This window comes from Adiantum capillus-veneris, chromosome 25 (assembly GCF_014529385.1).
Source record: "Adiantum capillus-veneris isolate H3 chromosome 25, ASM1452938v2, whole genome shotgun sequence".
In the NCBI taxonomy this organism is placed as follows: domain Eukaryota; kingdom Viridiplantae; phylum Streptophyta; class Polypodiopsida; order Polypodiales; family Pteridaceae; genus Adiantum; species Adiantum capillus-veneris.
This window is the reverse complement of record NC_140955.1, coordinates 28,005,016-28,024,648: the sequence shown is the minus strand read 5'-3', so window position 1 is coordinate 28,024,648 and position 19,633 is coordinate 28,005,016. Positions and strand designations below refer to the sequence as shown.

The 19,633-nt window shown below is 45.1% G+C and overlaps 1 protein-coding gene across 5 annotated transcripts in view; it reads left to right on the top strand.

Moving 5' to 3' along the window:
• Positions 1-18,844, top strand: part of LOC147424622 (Nucleoporin interacting component (Nup93/Nic96-like) family protein) — a 146,819-nt gene extending 127,975 nt beyond the window's left edge. Inside the window, exons 14-16 of one of the 5 annotated variants that reach the window (XR_015186501.1) lie at positions 11,156-11,447; positions 17,476-17,800; positions 18,471-18,844. Coding sequence is in view for 3 of the 5 variants with exons in the window: in XM_086500768.1 (XP_086356894.1) it covers positions 11,147-11,447; positions 18,471-18,548 (379 nt within the window). In the remaining 2 variants the exon portion in view is untranslated. Of the gene's footprint in view, positions 1-11,146; positions 11,448-17,475; positions 17,801-18,470 lie in introns of all 5 variants that reach the window. The other 4 variants (XR_015186500.1, XM_086500769.1, XM_086500768.1 and 1 more) reach the window with 4 other exon arrangements.
• Positions 18,845-19,633: the final 789 nt, after the last annotated feature.

Here is a 19,633-nt window from a genome sequence, read left to right as displayed (position 1 = left end):
AGATGGGAGGTATCTTCACGATCTAGGCGCAAGAGATGTAGGTGGTATCCCTGCCGAGAAGATAAAGCACGTAGAGGTGGACCTTGTGGTGGATCCCTTTGTCTGTAAACCTGTCTGATTGAAGGCACCTCTATCTGCCTTGGCTCTCTTAGCTTTTGTCCTCCTAGAAGGGTGCTTGTGGATTCTACAGTGCCATCTTCTTCAACGAAGATACCACGTACATCTCTTGAAACCATTAGGGTTACTGGATTCTACTGTGCTTTCATGCAGCTTTGACAATGATGACGTTCCTCTTGCTGTGAGTCTGTGACAGTATGAGGAAAACTTCCCCCCTCTTGGATCACAGAAGAATGTAGGAGATGTGAGTTTTTTTGGAAGTCACGAAATTGTCTTGGTTAATCATCATTTATTTATGGACGTTTTTGGGATCACATCACCTCTGTGGTGATCAGTTTTTGTGCATTTTATCTTGAGGCTGGGCCTTGAGATGTTTATATTAATAGATTATTTGTGTGTGCGTGTGCTTGTGTGTGTGTGTTTTTGAGAGAGAGAGAGAGAGAGAGAGAGAGAGAGAGAGAGAGAGAGAGAGAGAGAGATTGATTGTCGTCCACGGAGGTCATTTATGACCCATGGGACCCAAACATAACATTACAGTAGTTCCGTCTCAATGAGGGCTCATACATATCCGTTAAGGAGTGAGAATCCATGAAGAGGGTGTAGTAAAGAGAAAGATAGAACAAAATCTAAGGGGGGTCAAATGAGGAGATAGCTGGTTTGGGATTTTGAAACTCTTGGATGATCGCTTTGCCACCTCGGTAGACTGCACATTTGCATGAATCTGCATAAGCTCACTTGCTTTACTCTTGAGTTGATTCGGCGTCAATTCTTCAGCAATCTAGAGCTTTTTTCCCTTGAGAAGTCGAGATTGGCGTAGCAGCTTCATAGGCTCATCTTTATCCTTGAAAGTGAGTATGCAATGCTCGGGTGGCACATGCCTATGTGTGTCGTTGATCCAAGAAATAGTTTTGGGCTTGATGTAGAAAGGGTGAAGAATGTCGTTGAGTTTGGTGATTGCTTCCTCGAGGGTGTCCTCACTGGTACACCATGGTGAGGTGAGCCCTCCAATCCTGACCTTGAGACCAAGAGATTCTTGTAGTCGGCATTCATGTAGGGCCGCCTTTATCTTGGTGTCAATCTTCTTATGTGTTGCTTCATGAGAGAGAGAGAGAGAGAAATGAAATGAAATGGTCTTCAGAAGGCCAGAATGACCTATGAGACCAGAAAGTTACAATGTGGTGGATCTGATATAAAGTCAGAGTAACAAAAATGACAAAATAAAATGCTATGGAACCCGAAATAGTTAGGTGTGATCTAAGCAGCTAGGTGGGATAGCTAAATCACAGATCACAAAAGAGCCAGCATCAGTTGCTGGCGGATCTCATCAATCTCCTCTATGGTCAATAGCCTGACCGGGCGTCGTGCATGTCGGGCCAAAGTGATCCGAATCCTCTTATGCAGCCTCCGTCGATGCTGTGTAGTCCTCCGCAGTTGTGGGCGTCTGGATCTCCCTAGCTCGGTTGCTCAGTCGATCAGTGTGGCTCTGGTGTGAGGCGGCGAGCTCTCCTGTGGTAGGAGCTCCTCCAGGTGTTTAGTGTTTGCTCTAAAGAAGTTTGTGATCCGTCTCTCAGACTGGTTGGCCTCTCTCCTCATCAGGCTCTCTCTGTGTGTGCGCAGCTCGAGCAAAAACAGACCCAAGCATCTCTGATCCTCATACCGCATGACTCTGGAGAGTGGTCCGAAGCCCTCTTTGAACAAGCAGTGGAAGCGGCCGCGTATCTCGTAGTAGATGGGGCAATGGCATCCGTAGTGCAACTCTGTCTCAGGCTCAAGGTCACACAAGAGACATGTCCTGGCCTCTGCTTGTACTTTGCTATATCTCCCAGGCTCGATCTGCAGATGGTGTGAAGATGTGGGTATCAGGCCAATAGCACATTGTATCTCATGAGACAAGTGGGTGTCCATGTATTTGGGCCTCGCCACAAAACCGTCGTCCGTAAGCTGGAGAAGAAGCTCTTTGTAGAAAGCCATTTGCCCAGCTCCTGTGCTGCCTGTATCCTTGTCCCCTTGGTGTCTAGTTAAGTCAGGTCCTGACGGATGAGCCTGATGATCTCAGATTGCGTAAGAGTCAAAGAGGGTGCATCTAGTGAGTATTGGAAGGGGGGCAGTCTGTCTATGCTGAACCCATGCGCTTGAAACCATGATGTCATCTCCCCATACCAGCATGCTGTATCTCCCTGCATGGCTAACTGTCGAGAGGACTCAAGTGCAAGGCGGGCATATCTGTTTCTAGGAAGTTTCCACATGCGGTGTATGAAGGAGACAGATCTGGTGAGCGCCTCAACCACTAGTGGGGAGGCAGCTAGCTCTGCTCGGATAATGGCACGTGGTACTGAAGCCTTGGCTCTATGAGCCGCGAGATCATAGAGACTAGTGGCTTCTCCATGTCCCCCCATCCATCAGTGCGACCTGTCCTCCCATGATGGTCCAATGAAGGTCCCCAAATCTCAGCTCCATAGAGCAATGCGGAAGCCACTAGGGTGTCACAGAGTTAGAGCTTCGTCCGAGGCTCCTGAGAGTGAACATGTGAACACATCCTCTCCAATCTACCCAATGCTGCATGGGCTCTGGTCAATCTAGTCTCTGCTGCTCTTCTCAATGAAAATGCTGGTCCACTAAAAACCACTCCAAGGTAGCTGTAAGCATCTGTATACTCCACTGTCTCCTGGCCATATGTGAATGCGGGCAGCACCTCCTGACCCACTGTGGGGTGGTATTAAATACCATGACCTTGGTTTTACCAAGGTTGACAAACAAACCACTTTCATGGGCAAACCTATGCAAAGTATTCAACTGACGTTGCATCCCCTCCGGAGAGTCGGAGATGAGCAATATCATCAGCATATAACAATAGTGGAATCCATGTCCTTGCTAGTTGTATACCTCTATCACCATCTCTCTCAATGTAGTCAGAAACCTCATCCACATACATACCAAATAGAGTAGGAGAGAGCGGGCAACCTTGCTTCCCCCCAATAGTGGAGTGAACCGCTATAGATAGGTGCGTACATGCCCCACTACTGACTTGTATAGTGCCATGACCCCCCAATGAGCTGTGTGGGTACTCCCATCTCCTGTAATCTGCACATCAATCTAGCTCTGGGTACTGTGTCAAATGCTTTGCGGAAGTCCACAAAGCTACAATAGATCCGTCTCCCATGTGATCTGCCCTCCTCAATGATAACTCTGAGTGTCAAGATATGGTCAAGAGTAGAAAAACCTCTTCTGAATCCTTCCTGCCCGGCTGCGCGTATCCCCTCCCTCTCTGCCCATCTACTCAGCTGTTGCTCTGTCACGTGACACATCCAATCCTATGTGTTCGTGGACAAGCTAGAGGATGACTAGGGTTCAGTTCAGTCAAGTCAGCCTAGAATAGGAAGTGATCTGGCACTTTTGTGAGTCTGTGCGTAGACCGTGCATGTCCAGACACTTAGATTAGATGCATATCCTATGGTTGCACACAACATGATCATCGGATTTCTATAAACCCATCAAGAGCATTTTTATAGTGCATAGACCTATTTTCCCTATTTTTGACATTTTTCACTTATTATTTTGAAGTGACTTTTGTTGGAAACTAGGTAGGGCAATTTTACTAAATTTGTATATATAGAAACCTAGCGCTAGCACTTTCTGACAAAAGAGGCAGCAGGAGCACTTGCTCAACAGGCACTTTCTCAGCAAGACCTCCCCAGCAAGGCCTAGCGTTTTTGCAACACAGCATCAACACTGGCATTTTTGCACCATAGACCAGCCCTGGCATTTTTGCACAGCAGATCTGCCCCGACGACAACAGCAGACAGCAGATCCACTAGCGTTAGCAGATTCTACAGGAGTTAGCAGATTTTCACCGCAGCAGAAGATTTTCAGCCCTAGCATTTTTGCATCTGCAAGACACCTCAGCGTTTTTGTAGATCTTCGCGACAGGACCAACAAGTAGACCACCGATTTCAGTTTTCAGCAGTTAGATACCACAGAAGAAGTCCCAAACCTCGCAGATCTCACCTTCCTGTAGCAGATCCTCGCCGCACGGTCAGATCCAGCGTAGTTTGCAGATTCAGCCCGGAAAACGTAGATTTCAGCATCTGCGTTTTCAGCGCGTCATCCTTGCATCGTCACCATCGACATCGTCACCGACATAGAGTCAGAATTCAGCAGATAAAGATTTGCAGATTTCAGCCCTTAGCATTTTCAGATTTCAGCCCGTCTCGTCGTCGTCCTCATCGTCGTCGACATCGTCGGCAAGTCCAAGCATTGTAGAGATTTGTGCAATCATAAGTAGACCGCTCTCGCCATAGAGAGTGGGGCCTTCGGAGGAGGGTTTGACAACATTCTGATGTCGTATTCTTCTCTCTCTATCTCTCAGTCTCATGTACCTTCATTCACAGTGTTCACCACTTTGTTTATGTCCATTGCACTCTCTCACTAAAGGAACGGAAGGCTCTCCCTTCCGTAAGTAAAAGGAACCTTGAGCACAGTTCGGAGCACTCATCTTGAACAAAGTTCAACATTCATTTCCGCTGCACCTTACATGCTCAAGAATGGATGCGTACAACCATGCCAATGTGTGTCCGATCATGATAGTATGATAATTCCCAGGCTCCATAGGGTCTCCTAACTTGAAGATAGGTACAATAGTAGATAGGCTCCAAGTATCAGGCAAGCCCTCACACATGGCACAGTTAAACATAACTGCTAGGAGCTCTGCTAGTAGATCTCTGGCATGCATGAAGTGCTCAGTCACTAAGCAATCATGATCATATGCTCTCCCAGTCCTCATCCTGTCAATGGCCTTCCTCACCATCTCAGCAGTGAAAAAAGCACGTGTGGGGGCATGGATCGGGGGGTTTGAGACGGGGCGGCTGTCCAGGAAATGTGTACAGAGATGACGCGTACTTGCCCCAGGCCTCTGTAAAGGTAATGGTAGCTGGGGGGAGTGCTCATGCAAGAGCCACCATGCCTCAAGTGAGTCTTGACTCAAGAATAGCTGGTATAGATCCTACTCTAGGCAAGCCAAAAATGTCCTCTTCTTTCGCCACACCAGGCGTCGGAAGTCAATCTGTGAATGTCTGTGAGTGATGTCCCCTAGAAGCACCTCCCTTTGAAGTCTAGCTCTGGTCTCGCGGCATTCCTCATCATACCAGCTGCTCTGGGGCATGCTCCCGGAACGGCGTCTCTACTCAGGCTGTGTGTGTGGGTATGCCTCTGCTGCTGCATCATGTAACGTCTGTGTCAGTATAGTAGTAAGCTCCTCCAAAGGTCGCCTTGGCTCTTCTGTACACAAGCGTCTGTAGATCCCATCTATGTATACAGAGTCTGTCTCCCGTGTGAAGGTGTAGCCAGTAGGGGTTGCTGCTTGTGGCCTGTGTGCTACACTAAACTGGAAAGAGATGGTCAGCGACACAAGAGCATAATCTACTGCCACACCAACAGGTCTGGGTCCAACTGTGAGGTCTTGGATACTAGAGATGAGACTCTGCTGTGCCATGACATATTCCACTGTGCTAGCTCCATGTTAGTGTGGAAAGCATGTAAAACCTCCCGCAGCGGGAAATCTCTTTAGGCCATTTAAGATGACCAATCCATGTGCAATCCCCATGTCTATCAAGTGTCGTCCATACGCAGTATGCTCCCCATTCTGTCATAGTCTAGATAGGCCCGTCTCTGCAACATCCAGCTCTCTCGCATCTCCTCTGAAGTATCGTAAAAAAGTGTCTGATGATGGGTAGTCCTAGCATTGAAGTCCTCTAGAATGATGATGTCACCATCTCTAGAGACTCCCAGATGTCATAATCCAAAATAGAAAAGGGGGACTGTCCTCTGGGTGGTGCATACACTGACGTACTCGGGGGAAAGTAGCAAATAGCAATGTAAAGATATCGACCTGTCTGTGCTCTCAATCTCACCCACATGTACGTAGCTTGCTCATCCCTGCGAGCTATATGTATCAATGGCTGCAACTCCTCCCTGAATAACATTGCCACTCCTCTTGAGCCCCGCCCGCTGTGCTTTGATCGTGTCTCTTGTCTACATGCGGTCTCCCATCTGTATCCACTAATGTGAGGCATAGACTGCCCAGGGGCCTGATGTGTCTCAGAGTAGAAGATGATATCTCTCCCACTAAAACTTTCCTCAAAAGCACCCACATCAAGACGCATAGATCCATTACAATTGTAGGTAGCAACTTTGAGTGTGGTCCCATGGGTCTCACAGTGTCATGTGGAGCGTGGCTCCAATATCACCACTCTTCCATCTCAGTAAAAAGCAATCTTACCCTTTTCCCTTGCCGCTCTAATCTCGGGCATTACCTCCTGGGTATGAGCTATCTGTGAGAGGGTAAGGTCATCCCCGAGAAAGATGCCCATTTTCTTAAGAGTTGGTCTCTTCTTCAAAAAGTCCTTCTTCCTTCCATGGAGGGAAAACGAAGGATGAGTGCCCTTTCTTTCAATGTTTCCTCCTTGCTCCCATTTTTCTTGTTGCCCACTCTCCAAGCTCTTGAGTCCATCGGCTCATGAACCCCCATCAAAGCCATGAGTTCTTTTACCTCTTGAAGGTCCACATTATCATTGTCTTTAAGGCCGCAAATCCTCACATGTAGAGAGTGCACACGCCTCCTTTGCTCCTCTTCTAGTGTCAGGTTAATGATGGTGGGTGTGGACGACGTTATTTCCTTGCTTTTCCCTTTCTTGGCAACCTCAATCCATTTCTCGGCCTCATCTGCCTTCTGTTGAGTCTTTGTAATAACGTCCACCCAAGAGGTCTTCATTTCTTTGTGCTGCTCTCCCCCCTCTTTGATGGCTCGCACTTGTTCTTTGATCTTGTTTAGCTCTTCTAATACTGAAGGTTGCAATTCTCCCTCTTCAAGTGTATTTCGTGATCGTGCTTCTGCGAGCTCCCTCGAGTGACGCAATCTCTTCGTCTTGGGCCGTCACACGGTCTCCCAGTGTAGCTATCTTGCTTTCTTGGGCCAACATGCGTTCGTCGAGCATTTTTATTGTACCCAATAAGTTGCGGTTGATCTTATTAATTGTTTCGGTCATTTCTTCTTTGCAGTTTTGAACTGCATTCTCTAAAGGGTCGAGATGATTCTGTTTCCTCATGCTTGGTCGCCGCAAAAAATGGGAGGGAAATTTGCGATGGTAGTAGGAGACCGCACAACACGCACCACACTATGCATACATGTTCTCCCCACTTTAAGCATACATGGCATACATTTTACCTTTCCTGCAATTTCTGCAAATCAAAACAAATTCTCGCTTCTTGCAACTGCCAATTCTGCAATTTCTGTAAGTTTCTGAATTTTGCTTGCAATTACTGTTTTCCTGAAGGGCTGAGAAAGCCGTTTGAAACTCGTTTGGAAAAAACCTGCACCTGACGGCGGGGGGGGGGGGGGGGGGGGGGGGGGGAATGGTGGGTGGTGGGGAGCGCGTTGCGGGTTGCGTAGTGTGGGGAAAGAGCTGTAGGTTACGTACGCGAAAACAGGGGGGTGCGCTGCAGGTTATGCGAGGGGTGGGTTGCAGGTTACGCGTGAAGGGGGAGAAAGGGAGGGGTGAGCTGCAGGTGTGTGTGTGTGTGAGAGAGAGAGAGAGAGAGAGAGAGAGAGAGAGAGAGAGAGAGAGAGAGAGAGAGAGAGAGAGAGAGAGAGAGAGAGAGAGAGAGAGAGATGCTTCTGTTTCGTTATATTAACGTCTTAAAAGGCCAAAATGACCTATGAGACCAATCTGCTACAAAATAGTGAATTTGATACCATGTTTGGGTACAAAAAGACTAGAACAAAAGTACTACTACTACTAGAATCCATCCTCATCTGCACTCTAGATGTCGACAGTATGGCTCAAATCCTCTGCTGTAGTCTCAATCGATGCTGTGTAGCCCCTCCTCAATCGTGGCCGTCTGGATCTTCATAGCTCCAGTGCTCGGTCGATGTGAGTGCCGGTAGTGGTCGAATGAGTGTGGGCCAAACTCTGCAGTGATGGTTGGTGCTCTGGCGGTCCCATATCTAGTGAAAAGATCTGTAATCTGTCTCTGGGACTCTCTCTCTCTCTAGCTCTCCTAGTAAAGTGTCGTAGAAGAAGAAGATAATTTTAACGTCGTAGAAAACTATCCCAAGAGACCTTAAAGATCTATCCGACAAGGAGAGTTGAACTCAAGACTTGTCATTCAAGAGGGAAATGGCATAACCAATCTACCACACTTGGGTGATAAAAAGGTTATACCATTTTCCTCCTTTTATTAGCGCGCGTGCGTGCGCACACACACGAGAAGAAGAGAATTTTAACGTCGTAGAAACTATCCCAAGAGACCTTAAAGATCTATCGGACGATTTGTTATTCAAGAGGGAGCTAGCATAACCAATCTACCACACTTGGGTGGTAAAAAGGTTATACCATTTTCCTCCTTTTATTAGCGCACGCGCTCATCCCCCCGAGAAGAAGAGAATTTTAACGTTGTAAGAGACCTTAAGATCTATCCTACGAGGAGAGTTGAACTCAAGACTTGTTATTCAAGAGGGAAATGGCATAACCAATCTACCACACTTCGGTGATAAAAAGGTTATACCGAGAGAAGGAAATTGTAATATTAATGTCTGCAAAATGACCTGTGAATAAAGTTACAACCATCATATGTGTGATATACTATTCGCAAGAAAAGTGAATAAAGATGACCTAGGCTCTAGTTGTCTGTTAGTCCCCCCCTTCCCCACCAAAATAAAAATAAAAATGTTACCCTACTGCACTCTAACATGCAAGGCTTTTCTTTCTTTTTTCCTTCTTTCTATGTAAGTATTTGCTTTCGATTTTCTTTGTTTGTCTGTGTGATTGCATGTTTATGTCTACATGTGTTTTTTTAATATATATATATTGTATGCTTTCTTGCTGCTTGCTTGTGTGTATATGCATGAGGCTGCTTGGCTACATGTGGGACGTGTGTTTGAGTGTATGGCTGTTACCTACTTGTTCTTGTCGTTTCTGAATAGTTAGGTCAAGCTTCTGGTGCAGGCTGTGGTGGGAGGAGGTGGTGGTGGGTGGTGGGGCTCTAGCCTCTTTTTCAGCTTTGACGTACGCAATGCTTTTGTTTTTGCAAGTTGAAGAGTGTCATAGCCATGTTGATTGTTGCCAGGGATGGCATGGGGGCTCTTTTTCCCCTAGAATTTGATGCAGAATGGATGTTTGGTGGTGATGTGCATCTTTTGCCTTGGAGATCCGGAATCTGAGATTGGAGATTCTTTGGTGGAGTTTTTGGCCTCTTCGTTGTAAGTTCATGGGTGCCTGTTTTTACTTCAGTTCTCTACTACAATAGTCCTTCCCTCCTTTGTCACTAGCCTTTGATGTATCATCCATCTTTTGTAGCTCTGTATCATTGGTGATTTTTCCCCCATGATTTTTTTTTGTGGTTATATTATAGGGGTTTTTTCTCTATCAGTTCCGTTTATCCTGTGTTGCCTATGGCCTTATGTAATGCCTACAGACTTAGTGTAACTTGGTAATGTAATACAAATGGGTCGAGCCCTCCTTTTCTTGCAAGAGAGAAAAAATGAATTGAAATTTCACTTTTACAACTGCAAAAGGCCAAAAAGACCTATGCTACAATCATATAAAATGTAGACAATCATCTGGGAAAAAACATATTAAGAACAAATCCTAAATCCAGAGAGAGAAATGAAATGAAATGAAATGTTATATTAACGTCTTCAAAAGGCCAAAATGACCTATGACACCAAAGCGTTACAATGTGGTGAATCTTATACAAAGTCAGAGTAACAAATGAATTGAAAAAATGATAAAATGAAAAATTAAAAGTACTATGGGATCCTAAACTGGTAGGTGTGAACTAAGTAGCTAGATGGGATAGTTAAATCACAAGTCACAAGAAATCCAGCATCGGTCATTGGAGGATCTCATCAATCTCCTCCATGGACAGTAGTCTGATTGGGCGTCGCGCATGTCGGGCCAAAGTGATCCGAATCCTCTGATGTAGCCTCCGTCGATGCTGTGTAGTCCTCCGCAGTCGTGGGCGTCTGGATAGTCGCTCGATCGATCAATGTGCCTCTGGTGTGAGGCGACAAGATCTTCTGTGGTAGTAGCTCCTCTGGGTGTCCAGTGTCTGCTCTAAAGAAGTCTGTGATGTGTCTCTGAGACTGGCTAGCCTCTCCTCTCATCAGGCTCTCTCTGTGTCTGCGCAACTCGAGCAGGAACAAACCCATGCATCTCTGATCCTCGTACCTCATGACTCTGGAGAGTGGTCCAAAGCCCTCTCTGACAAGCAGTGGAAGCGGCCTCGTATCTCGTAGTAGATGGGGCAGTGGCATGTGTAGTGTAACTGTGTCTCAGGCTCCATGTCACACAGGGTGCATGTCCTGGCCTCTGCTTGCACTCCGCTGTATCTCCCAGTCTCGATCCGCAGCTGGTGTGAGGATGTGCTTATCTGGCCAATGGCACATCGTATCCGATGAGACAGGTGGGTGTCCATGTATCTGGGCCTCATCACAAAACCGTCCGCCGTAAGCTGGAGAAGATGCTCTATGTAGAAAGCCATCTTCGTGCCCAGCTCCTGTGCTGGCTGTACCCATGTCCTCCTGGTGTCTAGCTGAATCAGGTCCTGGCGGATGAGCCAGGTGGTCTCGGACTGTGTAAGAGTCAGAGAGGGTGCATCCAGTGAGTACTGGAAGGGGGGCAATCTGTCTATACTGAATCCATGTGCCTGGAACCATGACGTCATCTCCCCATACCAACATGCTGTATCTCCCTGCCTGGCTAACTGTCGAGAGGACTCAAGTGCAAGGTGGGCGCATCTGTCTCTGGGAAGTTCCCACAAGCGGTGTAGGAAGGAAACAAATCTGATGAGCGCCTCAACTACTAGTGGGGGGGCAGCTAGCTCTGCTCGGATAATGGCACGTGGTACTGAAGCCTTGGCTCTAATGAGCCGCGAGATCATAGAGACCAAATGCTGAGAGAGAGAGAGAGAGAGAGAGAGAGAGAGAGAGAGAGAGAGAGAGAGAGAGAGAGAGAGAGAGAGAGATTGATTGCAGTTTTTGCAGCACACAAGATAGGGAAATGATTGCAGAAAGACAAACGGCCTTGAGACAGCTAGAAACAATCTTAACGTTTCACAAACTCGCAAGGAGTTGCAAATATATAGATGCAGTTTTGGAGCTCTCCAAGCTTTCATTTCTTCCCTTGGGAAATTGGAAGTTTGATGTGGGCATGGAAATGTTGCAGGGAGTCTCTCAAAATGTGAAATCTTGTTTACCAGAACTGCTAAAAGTTGCTCTAATGTGCTTAGATAACGTCCCTGACACAGATGGTACTGTACGTGCGATGAAGTCCAAGGTATGTGACAAAGGATGGTTCACTTTTTATGAGTTTTTTGTTTTGAGGATTCTTGTATGTAGCTGTATGCAGGAGGTCAAACAGCTCTCTCTGTCTTTTTTTTTAAAACGTTTTTAGTAGGCTGAATGGTACTCATCAGAATTTTTACCTTCATCTTATGCCGAAGACACTGTTTTGCGAATGTTTTTATTTGCTGAGCTCCCTACTGTTCCTCGTCTGTTTTTGAACCGGTCCTGCTTTACTTTTGATATGAGTCACACCACGTATCAGAATCTCCATTTGACAGAAGGGCTTTTGAATGAGCCACAATGAAATTGGTACCATTTAGGTTTTCATGAAGGGCAATACTATCTCTTTGTATGCATTGAGAAACTCAAGGACATATACTCACTTTGTCAGGACTGTGACTTATATTATGCAGTATTCTTGAAGCTCTGTAGTACCCTTTCTGCTAAGCAAGCACTTATTTCTCTGACAGTAGGTCAGCACACCTTTAAAATCTTCGAGGACCTCCAATGGTACTGTATTCTAGAGCGACTTAAACACCTGTCTTTCTGAATGTGTAGGGGACGGACTTTAAGTCAGCATCTTTTGCTCATGAATGTGGAAGCTTCTGTCTTGATCCGTTTCCACTTTTGAGTAGTCCTTGACCAAACCTTTTGCTCATGAGTGTGGAAGCGTCTGTCTTGATCCGTTTCCACTTTTGAGTAGTCCTTGACCAAAGCATTCTTCTCTTTGTTCTTGTAATTCATTTGAGCAATGAAAATTATTACAAGTTTGGTAGTTGTCTTGAATGATTTTAATCTCTCTTGAGCAAGACTTCAATATATTTTGAAGATCGGAAGTTTCAAAGAGGAATTATTCTGGTCTCAGTTCAAAGAACGCTCAGGTTTTGGAATATGCTCTAAATCACAGATATACATATCGATAAATTTCTCAACCTACACAGACTTTAATGCATGCACGCGAGTCTTCGTTAATGCTCAGACACTTTTTACTTATGTAAAAGGACTATATATACATAAGAAGATTAGTCAACATATGAGAACTTGAGATGTTGAAGCCATGTTCGATGGTTGCGAGAAGGTAGTCATGCTGCTTTTGCACTGCTCGTCGATCTGTTCCAAGAAAAAATTTATAGACATGCGGGTCAGACATGACAGCATTTGATTATACCCTGCGTACTGATCATACATTTATGGCATGATTTTGAGTATTGTGTCAAAAACTGGTGTATCACTTAGTGGATATGTACTTATGTCCTAGGAGTGTATGCATGTGTGTGGCTAATTCAGCGTGCTTTAGTTAGTTTTGGCGTTATCTTTTATAGTGTACCCTCTTTTGCATGTACTTCGTAAAGTTTGTGTGTGTGTGTGTGTGTGTGTGTAAGCATGTCTATCCTCATATAGTGCATACCACCGATTGTGTACGAGGCTCTATGTGTTTACTAGTCATTATGTGTGCCGCATGTGTGTGTGTGTGTGTGTGTGGGTGGGTGCGCGCCCGTGCATGTGCTTCTTGTTGCCAGCAAGCAGCCCTACTGGGTTTCTGTGCGCGCCGCTTCCCCCGTAAGCCCTGCGCGACCTGCAGTTTCTGCCTTCGGCTGGTTGTTTGGTTCTCGCGTCTCTGCTGCAGAGTGTGTGTGCGTGTGCTGGGCAGCAGCAAGGGGGTGTGTGTGGGTGGGTGGGTGTGTGCGCGCGCCAGTTGTGTGTGTGGAGCGATTTTGTGCAGGCTGCGAGCCCTTTAGTACTTTCATTCAGAACAGTTAGTAAGGTTGCATCAGTTATAAGGTTTTCATTCTGATCGTGGCGTTCAACAGATCTTTTACAGCAAGCTTTGTTTATCAGAAAGTACTCTGCTACCATAAGCAGTGTTGGTTTTTGTACAGACCTTTGTTGGAGCAGTGATAGGCTTTATATACTTATTTGTGTGATTTTTGTACAGAGACAATGGTTGATAAAACATAAAAAAAGGTGAGTGCTAGCTAACGTGTCCTTTAAGCAGCAGATGTTAACTGCAATAGGACTTCCATTGCGGAAGTTGCTGTGTTGGTTGATTTATGGCAGAAGAAGCTGTATACGAGCGTAGGAAACAGGTGGATGTCTTCTCAACGGATGTTGCAAACATTGTCAAAGAGGCTTTGTCAGAGGATTTTACGAATGCTCGGAATGCTTGGGAAGGTCAACAACCCACTATGGAAGTGGTCATTTTGGTTCCACAGCTTATGGATTCGGTTGCACAATATGTATTGAATGCAATTATCTTGTTTTTTCTTGGCAAGATGCTCTCGGCACAAGACGTAGGTCAGTGGGTTGATTTTTTGTTGACAAGACAGGCAGCTTATGGATCTGGTTGCACAATATACATTGAATGCGGTATGCATCATCATGTTTGCATGTATCCTTAAGAGACTGCAAAAACTCACTTTGTAGTTTTGTGAACAAAAGAGAGTTGATGTCCAACATTTTGACGAAGAGCATCAGCTACTACGTTATATCATCCTTTATGATATCAAAGTTTTGCATCATACTCCTGAAGAATCTAAGCCCACATGCTCCAAGGACCTGCCAAGCTTTCAAGACAGTATTTGCACGTAGTTATATGACTTCTCTCTTTGAAGTCCGGATCTTGGCAGAATGGGGCAACTTGAAAATGGTCGCCACAAAGATCATGGACGATTATGACCAAAGGTTTCTTGATATCTATCTGCCATTGTCCTTCTTTAAGTTCATTTCCTTGGAGGACTAGTGCGAGCGATACACCATTGGACAACTGAAACCGGCTCGAGGGGCGGTAGGCTTTGGCTTTTACCCGAAATTCTTTACTTTAGATACACACAAAGAGAACGTTCAAAGAAAACCTGCGACAGGAATTAACACTTAAGCACACACACGCTCGGAAGCTAGAATGCTCTGAGCGTATGTCGACAACCTATAGGCCCCAAAATTGGCACCCCTTTCGCTATTTCTTTATTCTTTAAGACGGTAATTACAAAGAAGAGTCCTGGGAATCATTACCTATATCCAGCTAGATACCACCTGTTCTGGCAAAATTTCGGCAACATAACATCCCCAAAACTTGCCCGAAACCAATCCCCCTGCTAGAACTCACTTCCACTGGCATAAACCCTCTGATTCTTGCCCAAAAACAGTAAATTCAGCATGCTGTATTTACTGGTTTTTCATCTGTTTTCAGCCCTAAACAGCCCCCAAACTGTCGTCTATTAGTGGGGCACGGTTCTCAATGATTTTGGCATCATGGCGGCTGCAAAACAGTCCAAAAATAGCGCATACATAGCGTTGAAAACGCACCTATTTGGTGAGGTCATGACCCTCACCGGTGCCTTCTTTGGAGTAGCAATTAGCTACTCCTGTTCCTACTGAAGGAGGCTCTTGCCTTGGCACAAAAGCATAAAATCACACAGTTGTACAGCAGTCAAATGAAGAGCCCTCTTGTGGGGCATCACATAACTACACGTAGGGGAGAGAGAGAGAGAGCAGTGTGTAGTGTGCAGGTCATCACTTCTAGCACCACACTGTACATAGAAAGGAAAGCAAGCACTCCGTAGCTCTTAAACTGTGACAGGTTCTGAATGAAGCATCCCTCCAACATCAATCGAGCGCCCCCTCTTCTGCACTTGACCTGTAATGCATCTGTGAACAAATAGATGCAAAAGGGAAAGATTTCCATGGCTGCCAAAACCTACGTATCGCTGAAAACGCAGCAAAATAGACCTATAAACAAACAGGCATCTGATGTCTTCTAATGCTAAAATTGAGCTCCTTGGTCCCAGGTGAAGTCATGGGAAGCTCAAAAATGGAGAGAATTGGCTGAAAATCAAAGTTATCAGTCTCCAAAACTGTGCCAAAAAGTCAATTACGAGTTTTGTTCTCCCAGATTTGGTAAATTGGCCAAAAAGTGCCACTTGGCACTCATACTTGCAATTTCCCGCATTGGGCTTCCCGCTTAAAAATCTCTTAACTGGTGTATCAGTTGATTTTGCAACAGAGTAATAAAATTTCCCCTTGTCATTCTGAAGCTAATGACGCGAATAGATTTTATGGCCCAAAATAGCAGTTCCCTAAATTTTAGGGGATACTTCGGTTGGACTCCCATTGGTCATCTGACCATCAATGCCCATTGGGACCGCATCCAAAAATGCAATGTAGCCGAGTTGTCGGGTACTTTCTTTTAATGACCCCACCTTGACATTGTACCTTTATTGAGTTCACTTCCTAGTATCCACCAACTTGCTAAGTGCGACAGGGGGACCTACATGATCTTCAACTGAGCCTAGACATCCTTTTACTTTAGGAGTTCCAGTGGCGACCAACTTCCGGTGTGCGGATGAAACTACTGTTCACATTGGCCATACAATGTCCGACCATTTGCAACTTCAAAAAGAGGGTCTCAAAAATTAAACAAAAATCATTGGAAAGAAACCAACAACTAAGGTTAGCAGTTCCTGACAACAACCATCACCGTTGCAAGAATACTGTCTATCCAAGCAAGTCTCAACCATGCAAGAATTATGGACCATGCCGTGATCGGCTACAAACTGATGAAGGGAAAGTTGGAGTTTACCACAGAACCAACTCCGGCCACCAACCAAAATTTTTGGCAACAACGAACAAATTCTTGGGAGTCTTGTGAAACCCAACCTCAAAGGCCTCGTGTGACACAGCATCAACAAGAAACCCTTTTACAAGAAGGCTGATGCTTCGAATGTTTTCAAATAGGGCATACAGTCACTACATGTCTAGAGCGAGCCTCCACGTCTATAGACCAACCTTCTACTCCCACGACAGAAAGGTCCCTAGGGCCACCTCCAGCTAAGAGAATGAGACCCGCTATTAGACTAGTCCTTGATATCTATGGCATACGCCTTGAGAGTACAAATGAATTGTGTCGAGCATATAACAAGGTCAACGGCTTGAAAGCCCTTATTTTCTTTGACTCCGGAGCTACAAAGAACTTCATCCATCCAGAGGTCTTGAACCAGATGCAGTTTGATTATGATGCAGAGGGTGGAGAAATTGAAGCCAAGCTAGCCAGGGGCAAACTCAAAAAGTGGTACCACTCATTGGTGCTCTTCCAGTGACTATCCAAGATTATCACGGAAAGATCGATTTCCACATTATGAAGTTGGGCAATTGCGGAATTCTCTTGGACATGCCTTGGCACGACAAGAATGATGCGACTCTCCACATCCGAAACCGAACCATTACCCTGATGTAGAAGGACAAGCAGTTGTCCTCAAAGTTCGGCTTTCCGAACAAAAACCTGAATGAATTTCCTAGAGGTTTTGTAGTTAGATACTTTTGAACTCTGTTTAAGGAAGTATTGTTTGAAATTTGTTAAAAATGGATGGTATCTGTTTTAAACATGTCTTGGTGCCGATTTGAAGTGTTTGACTTTGGTTTTAATACTGGTTTCAATGCTTGGTGATTTACTCCCGGGTGTAGTAGTGAGAAATGTTGTTTTGGTATTATCTGAACCTCGGAACGACGTAGATGGGATGTCTGGGGATCGTTTTGTTGTATGCTTGAAAACCTCGGAACGACGCAGACGGGATATCTAGGGAGTGTTTCATTATCTACTGGAAAACCTCCGAACGATGCAGATGGGATGTCTGGGGAGCGTTTGGTTGTACGCTTGAACCTCCAAGCGACGCAGGTTGCGGTCTGGGGAGCGTTTGGTTTTACCAGTCCTTAGAGCTCATGGCCCGGACCTTTTTAGGTTATTTGCGGGGGGAGGGACGGGGTAGTCGTTGAGTATAGCTTCATATCGTAGGCCGTTTGTCTCAGGGGAGTTCTCAGCGACGCTATTCGTTGTGTCTTGTAATATGCATATGTGAGCATTTGTGTTACATTGTGATGTGCCAGCCACTAAATATTCCTTATTGGATGAGATTTTTTTGGGAAACCAGCGACCAGGATATCAAGAGCTTTAATTTGGAATGAGAAAATTGATTCACCCTTGGAATGTCCCTCGGAGATTTTTTGAGCTAACTTGAGTTGTTCTACAGATATGTTGTAATCGCAGACGATTACTTTCTTTCAAGAAGAGGGGATGTCACAAACTGCTGACGTGTCAAGCCACTGAAGAACAAAGCCAACCTACACATCCCGGTCGAGGGGCCTAAACCCTAAGAAGCAGCAGCAACAGAAGAAGTTCTACCAACTTATGGAACCCCGTCCGATGGGGCCAAGGGACCTAAAGATTAGAGTGGTACCAACACACACACAAGGCGTAACCAGCTGATGACGTGGCAAAGTAGTATGAATTTCCGCAATTTGCACTGACTGTTGACGTGGCAGATTTTTGCGATTTGCGTTGACAGCTGCCACACGGTACGGATTTCCACGTTTTGCGGGCTGGTAGCTTTTGGACAGCAGATGCTTCTAGATTTTGAAGGTTTTCATGTAACTGCTTTTGAATGGCTAAGGGCCTTTAAATATAAATTGTTGTGGGCTCTCACTCTGGCATTCTACCGCGGGCAGACGCAGATCAAGAGCCACAGAAATACCGAAAGGGGCACCACGGTTTGGGAATTCCGCCTCTCTCTCTCTCTCTCTCTCTCTCTCTCTCTCTCTCAATTCAGTTGTTATTGAAGTGCTAAAAGTCTCTTGAGTCTGTTCTTTTCCTTTGGCACGTGGTGCCCGTCTGGTGACAATGATCCCCCAAATCAGCTCATTGGGCAACTCCCATCTCGTGTATTCTGCGCATCAATCTGGCTCTGGGCACCATGTCAAATGCTTTGCACAAATCTCATGTATCCCTGCCAAGAGTGCTAGAGCAGCATGCAAAGCCAAATGATACTGCCCTTCTCTTGTATCTTGCTTTGGAAGTCAGATGCTGAGATTATTTTAATGAAGCATGATTGCAACCTTATGATGCTTACAATCATCAATGTGTGGGTGGCTGTCTGTTGTCTGTGTACTCGCTAATAAATACGTGTATGACATTTTGAATTTTGAAAGTCCCGGTTATGTGATATTAGTAAACATGTTCTTTTTGCAGATTGCAAATTTTGTGGCAAATTTCTTGCCCAAAGGGCTACCGAATGAGCTATATGAAAAAGTTGCTCAAATGCTTTGACAGCTGGATACCGTAAAAGCTGCTGGTGCTGGCGAAAAATCTGTACCCTGATGAATATTTCAATTTGAGAAACAGGAAAGGGCTTACAGAAAGCTCAATGGAGCTGGGAGAGTCGCTGGTTTTATCTGCATATTTGCATTTGGCCTGCTATTTATTTGGTTGTACATCTGACACTATGATGTATTTGAGGGAGTAATATAAACAAAGTGAAGGCTTGATCTTGAGCTCAAGTTGAGAACCCTTTTAGCAATCTTATAATTTTTTGCAATACAATCACCTTAGAAAGTTCAGCATCATACGTGTTTCTATGGACTAAGCTTGTTGGCATTTGCATATGTTGTGAACCGGTTCTTTCACAAACTACACTGCCTCTTCCCCTTTACTCAAAAGTGTTCTGCTGCCATCTGCCTCTATGAGTTGAAGTATTGTTTAATACATGATGCAGAGTATCCGAGACTGAACAATGTTGGCTGTGGACAAGATTTACATCAGTTGAACTCTGAATATGCATGGCCAGTGCTCTCCCATCCACCCTGATGCAAGTGCTGGATGGACATAGCGTGCAGCTCCCCAGTTCCTCCATGTGCACAGCCATGGGTTTTTCCAGTGGAACTTCAGCTTTGCTTGTGAAGAAACTTTTGAGCGTATTTTGTTACATGAATGATTTGAGTAGCTTCTGAAAAACTTGGGAGCTGATTTTTTCACATAATGAAATGAAACGTTTTAAGTTTTCTGGTGCAATGTTTTGGAGCCAAATTACATTTTGCCTTTCCTTTTTGGATTTGTCTCAAGGCACATTTGAGTCCTTTACTCTGGTTCTTGAAGCTCATGGATGCATAGTAACAAGAAACGCCGTTTCCTCACCGTTTCAGATTCATAAGAAACTACTTTTTGGACCGTAAGAAACTCCGTTCCGAACGTCTTTTTTTTAAAGGGAAAATTACCAAAATACCTCTCCAATTTGTGGAAATTCCCAAAGTAACCCTCAAATTTCAAAATTTCCCAAAATACTGTTACATCTATTTTGGTTGGATATTCAAGATTTCTAATCTTTATTCCTTTTTGACAAGTGAGATCCGTGTTTG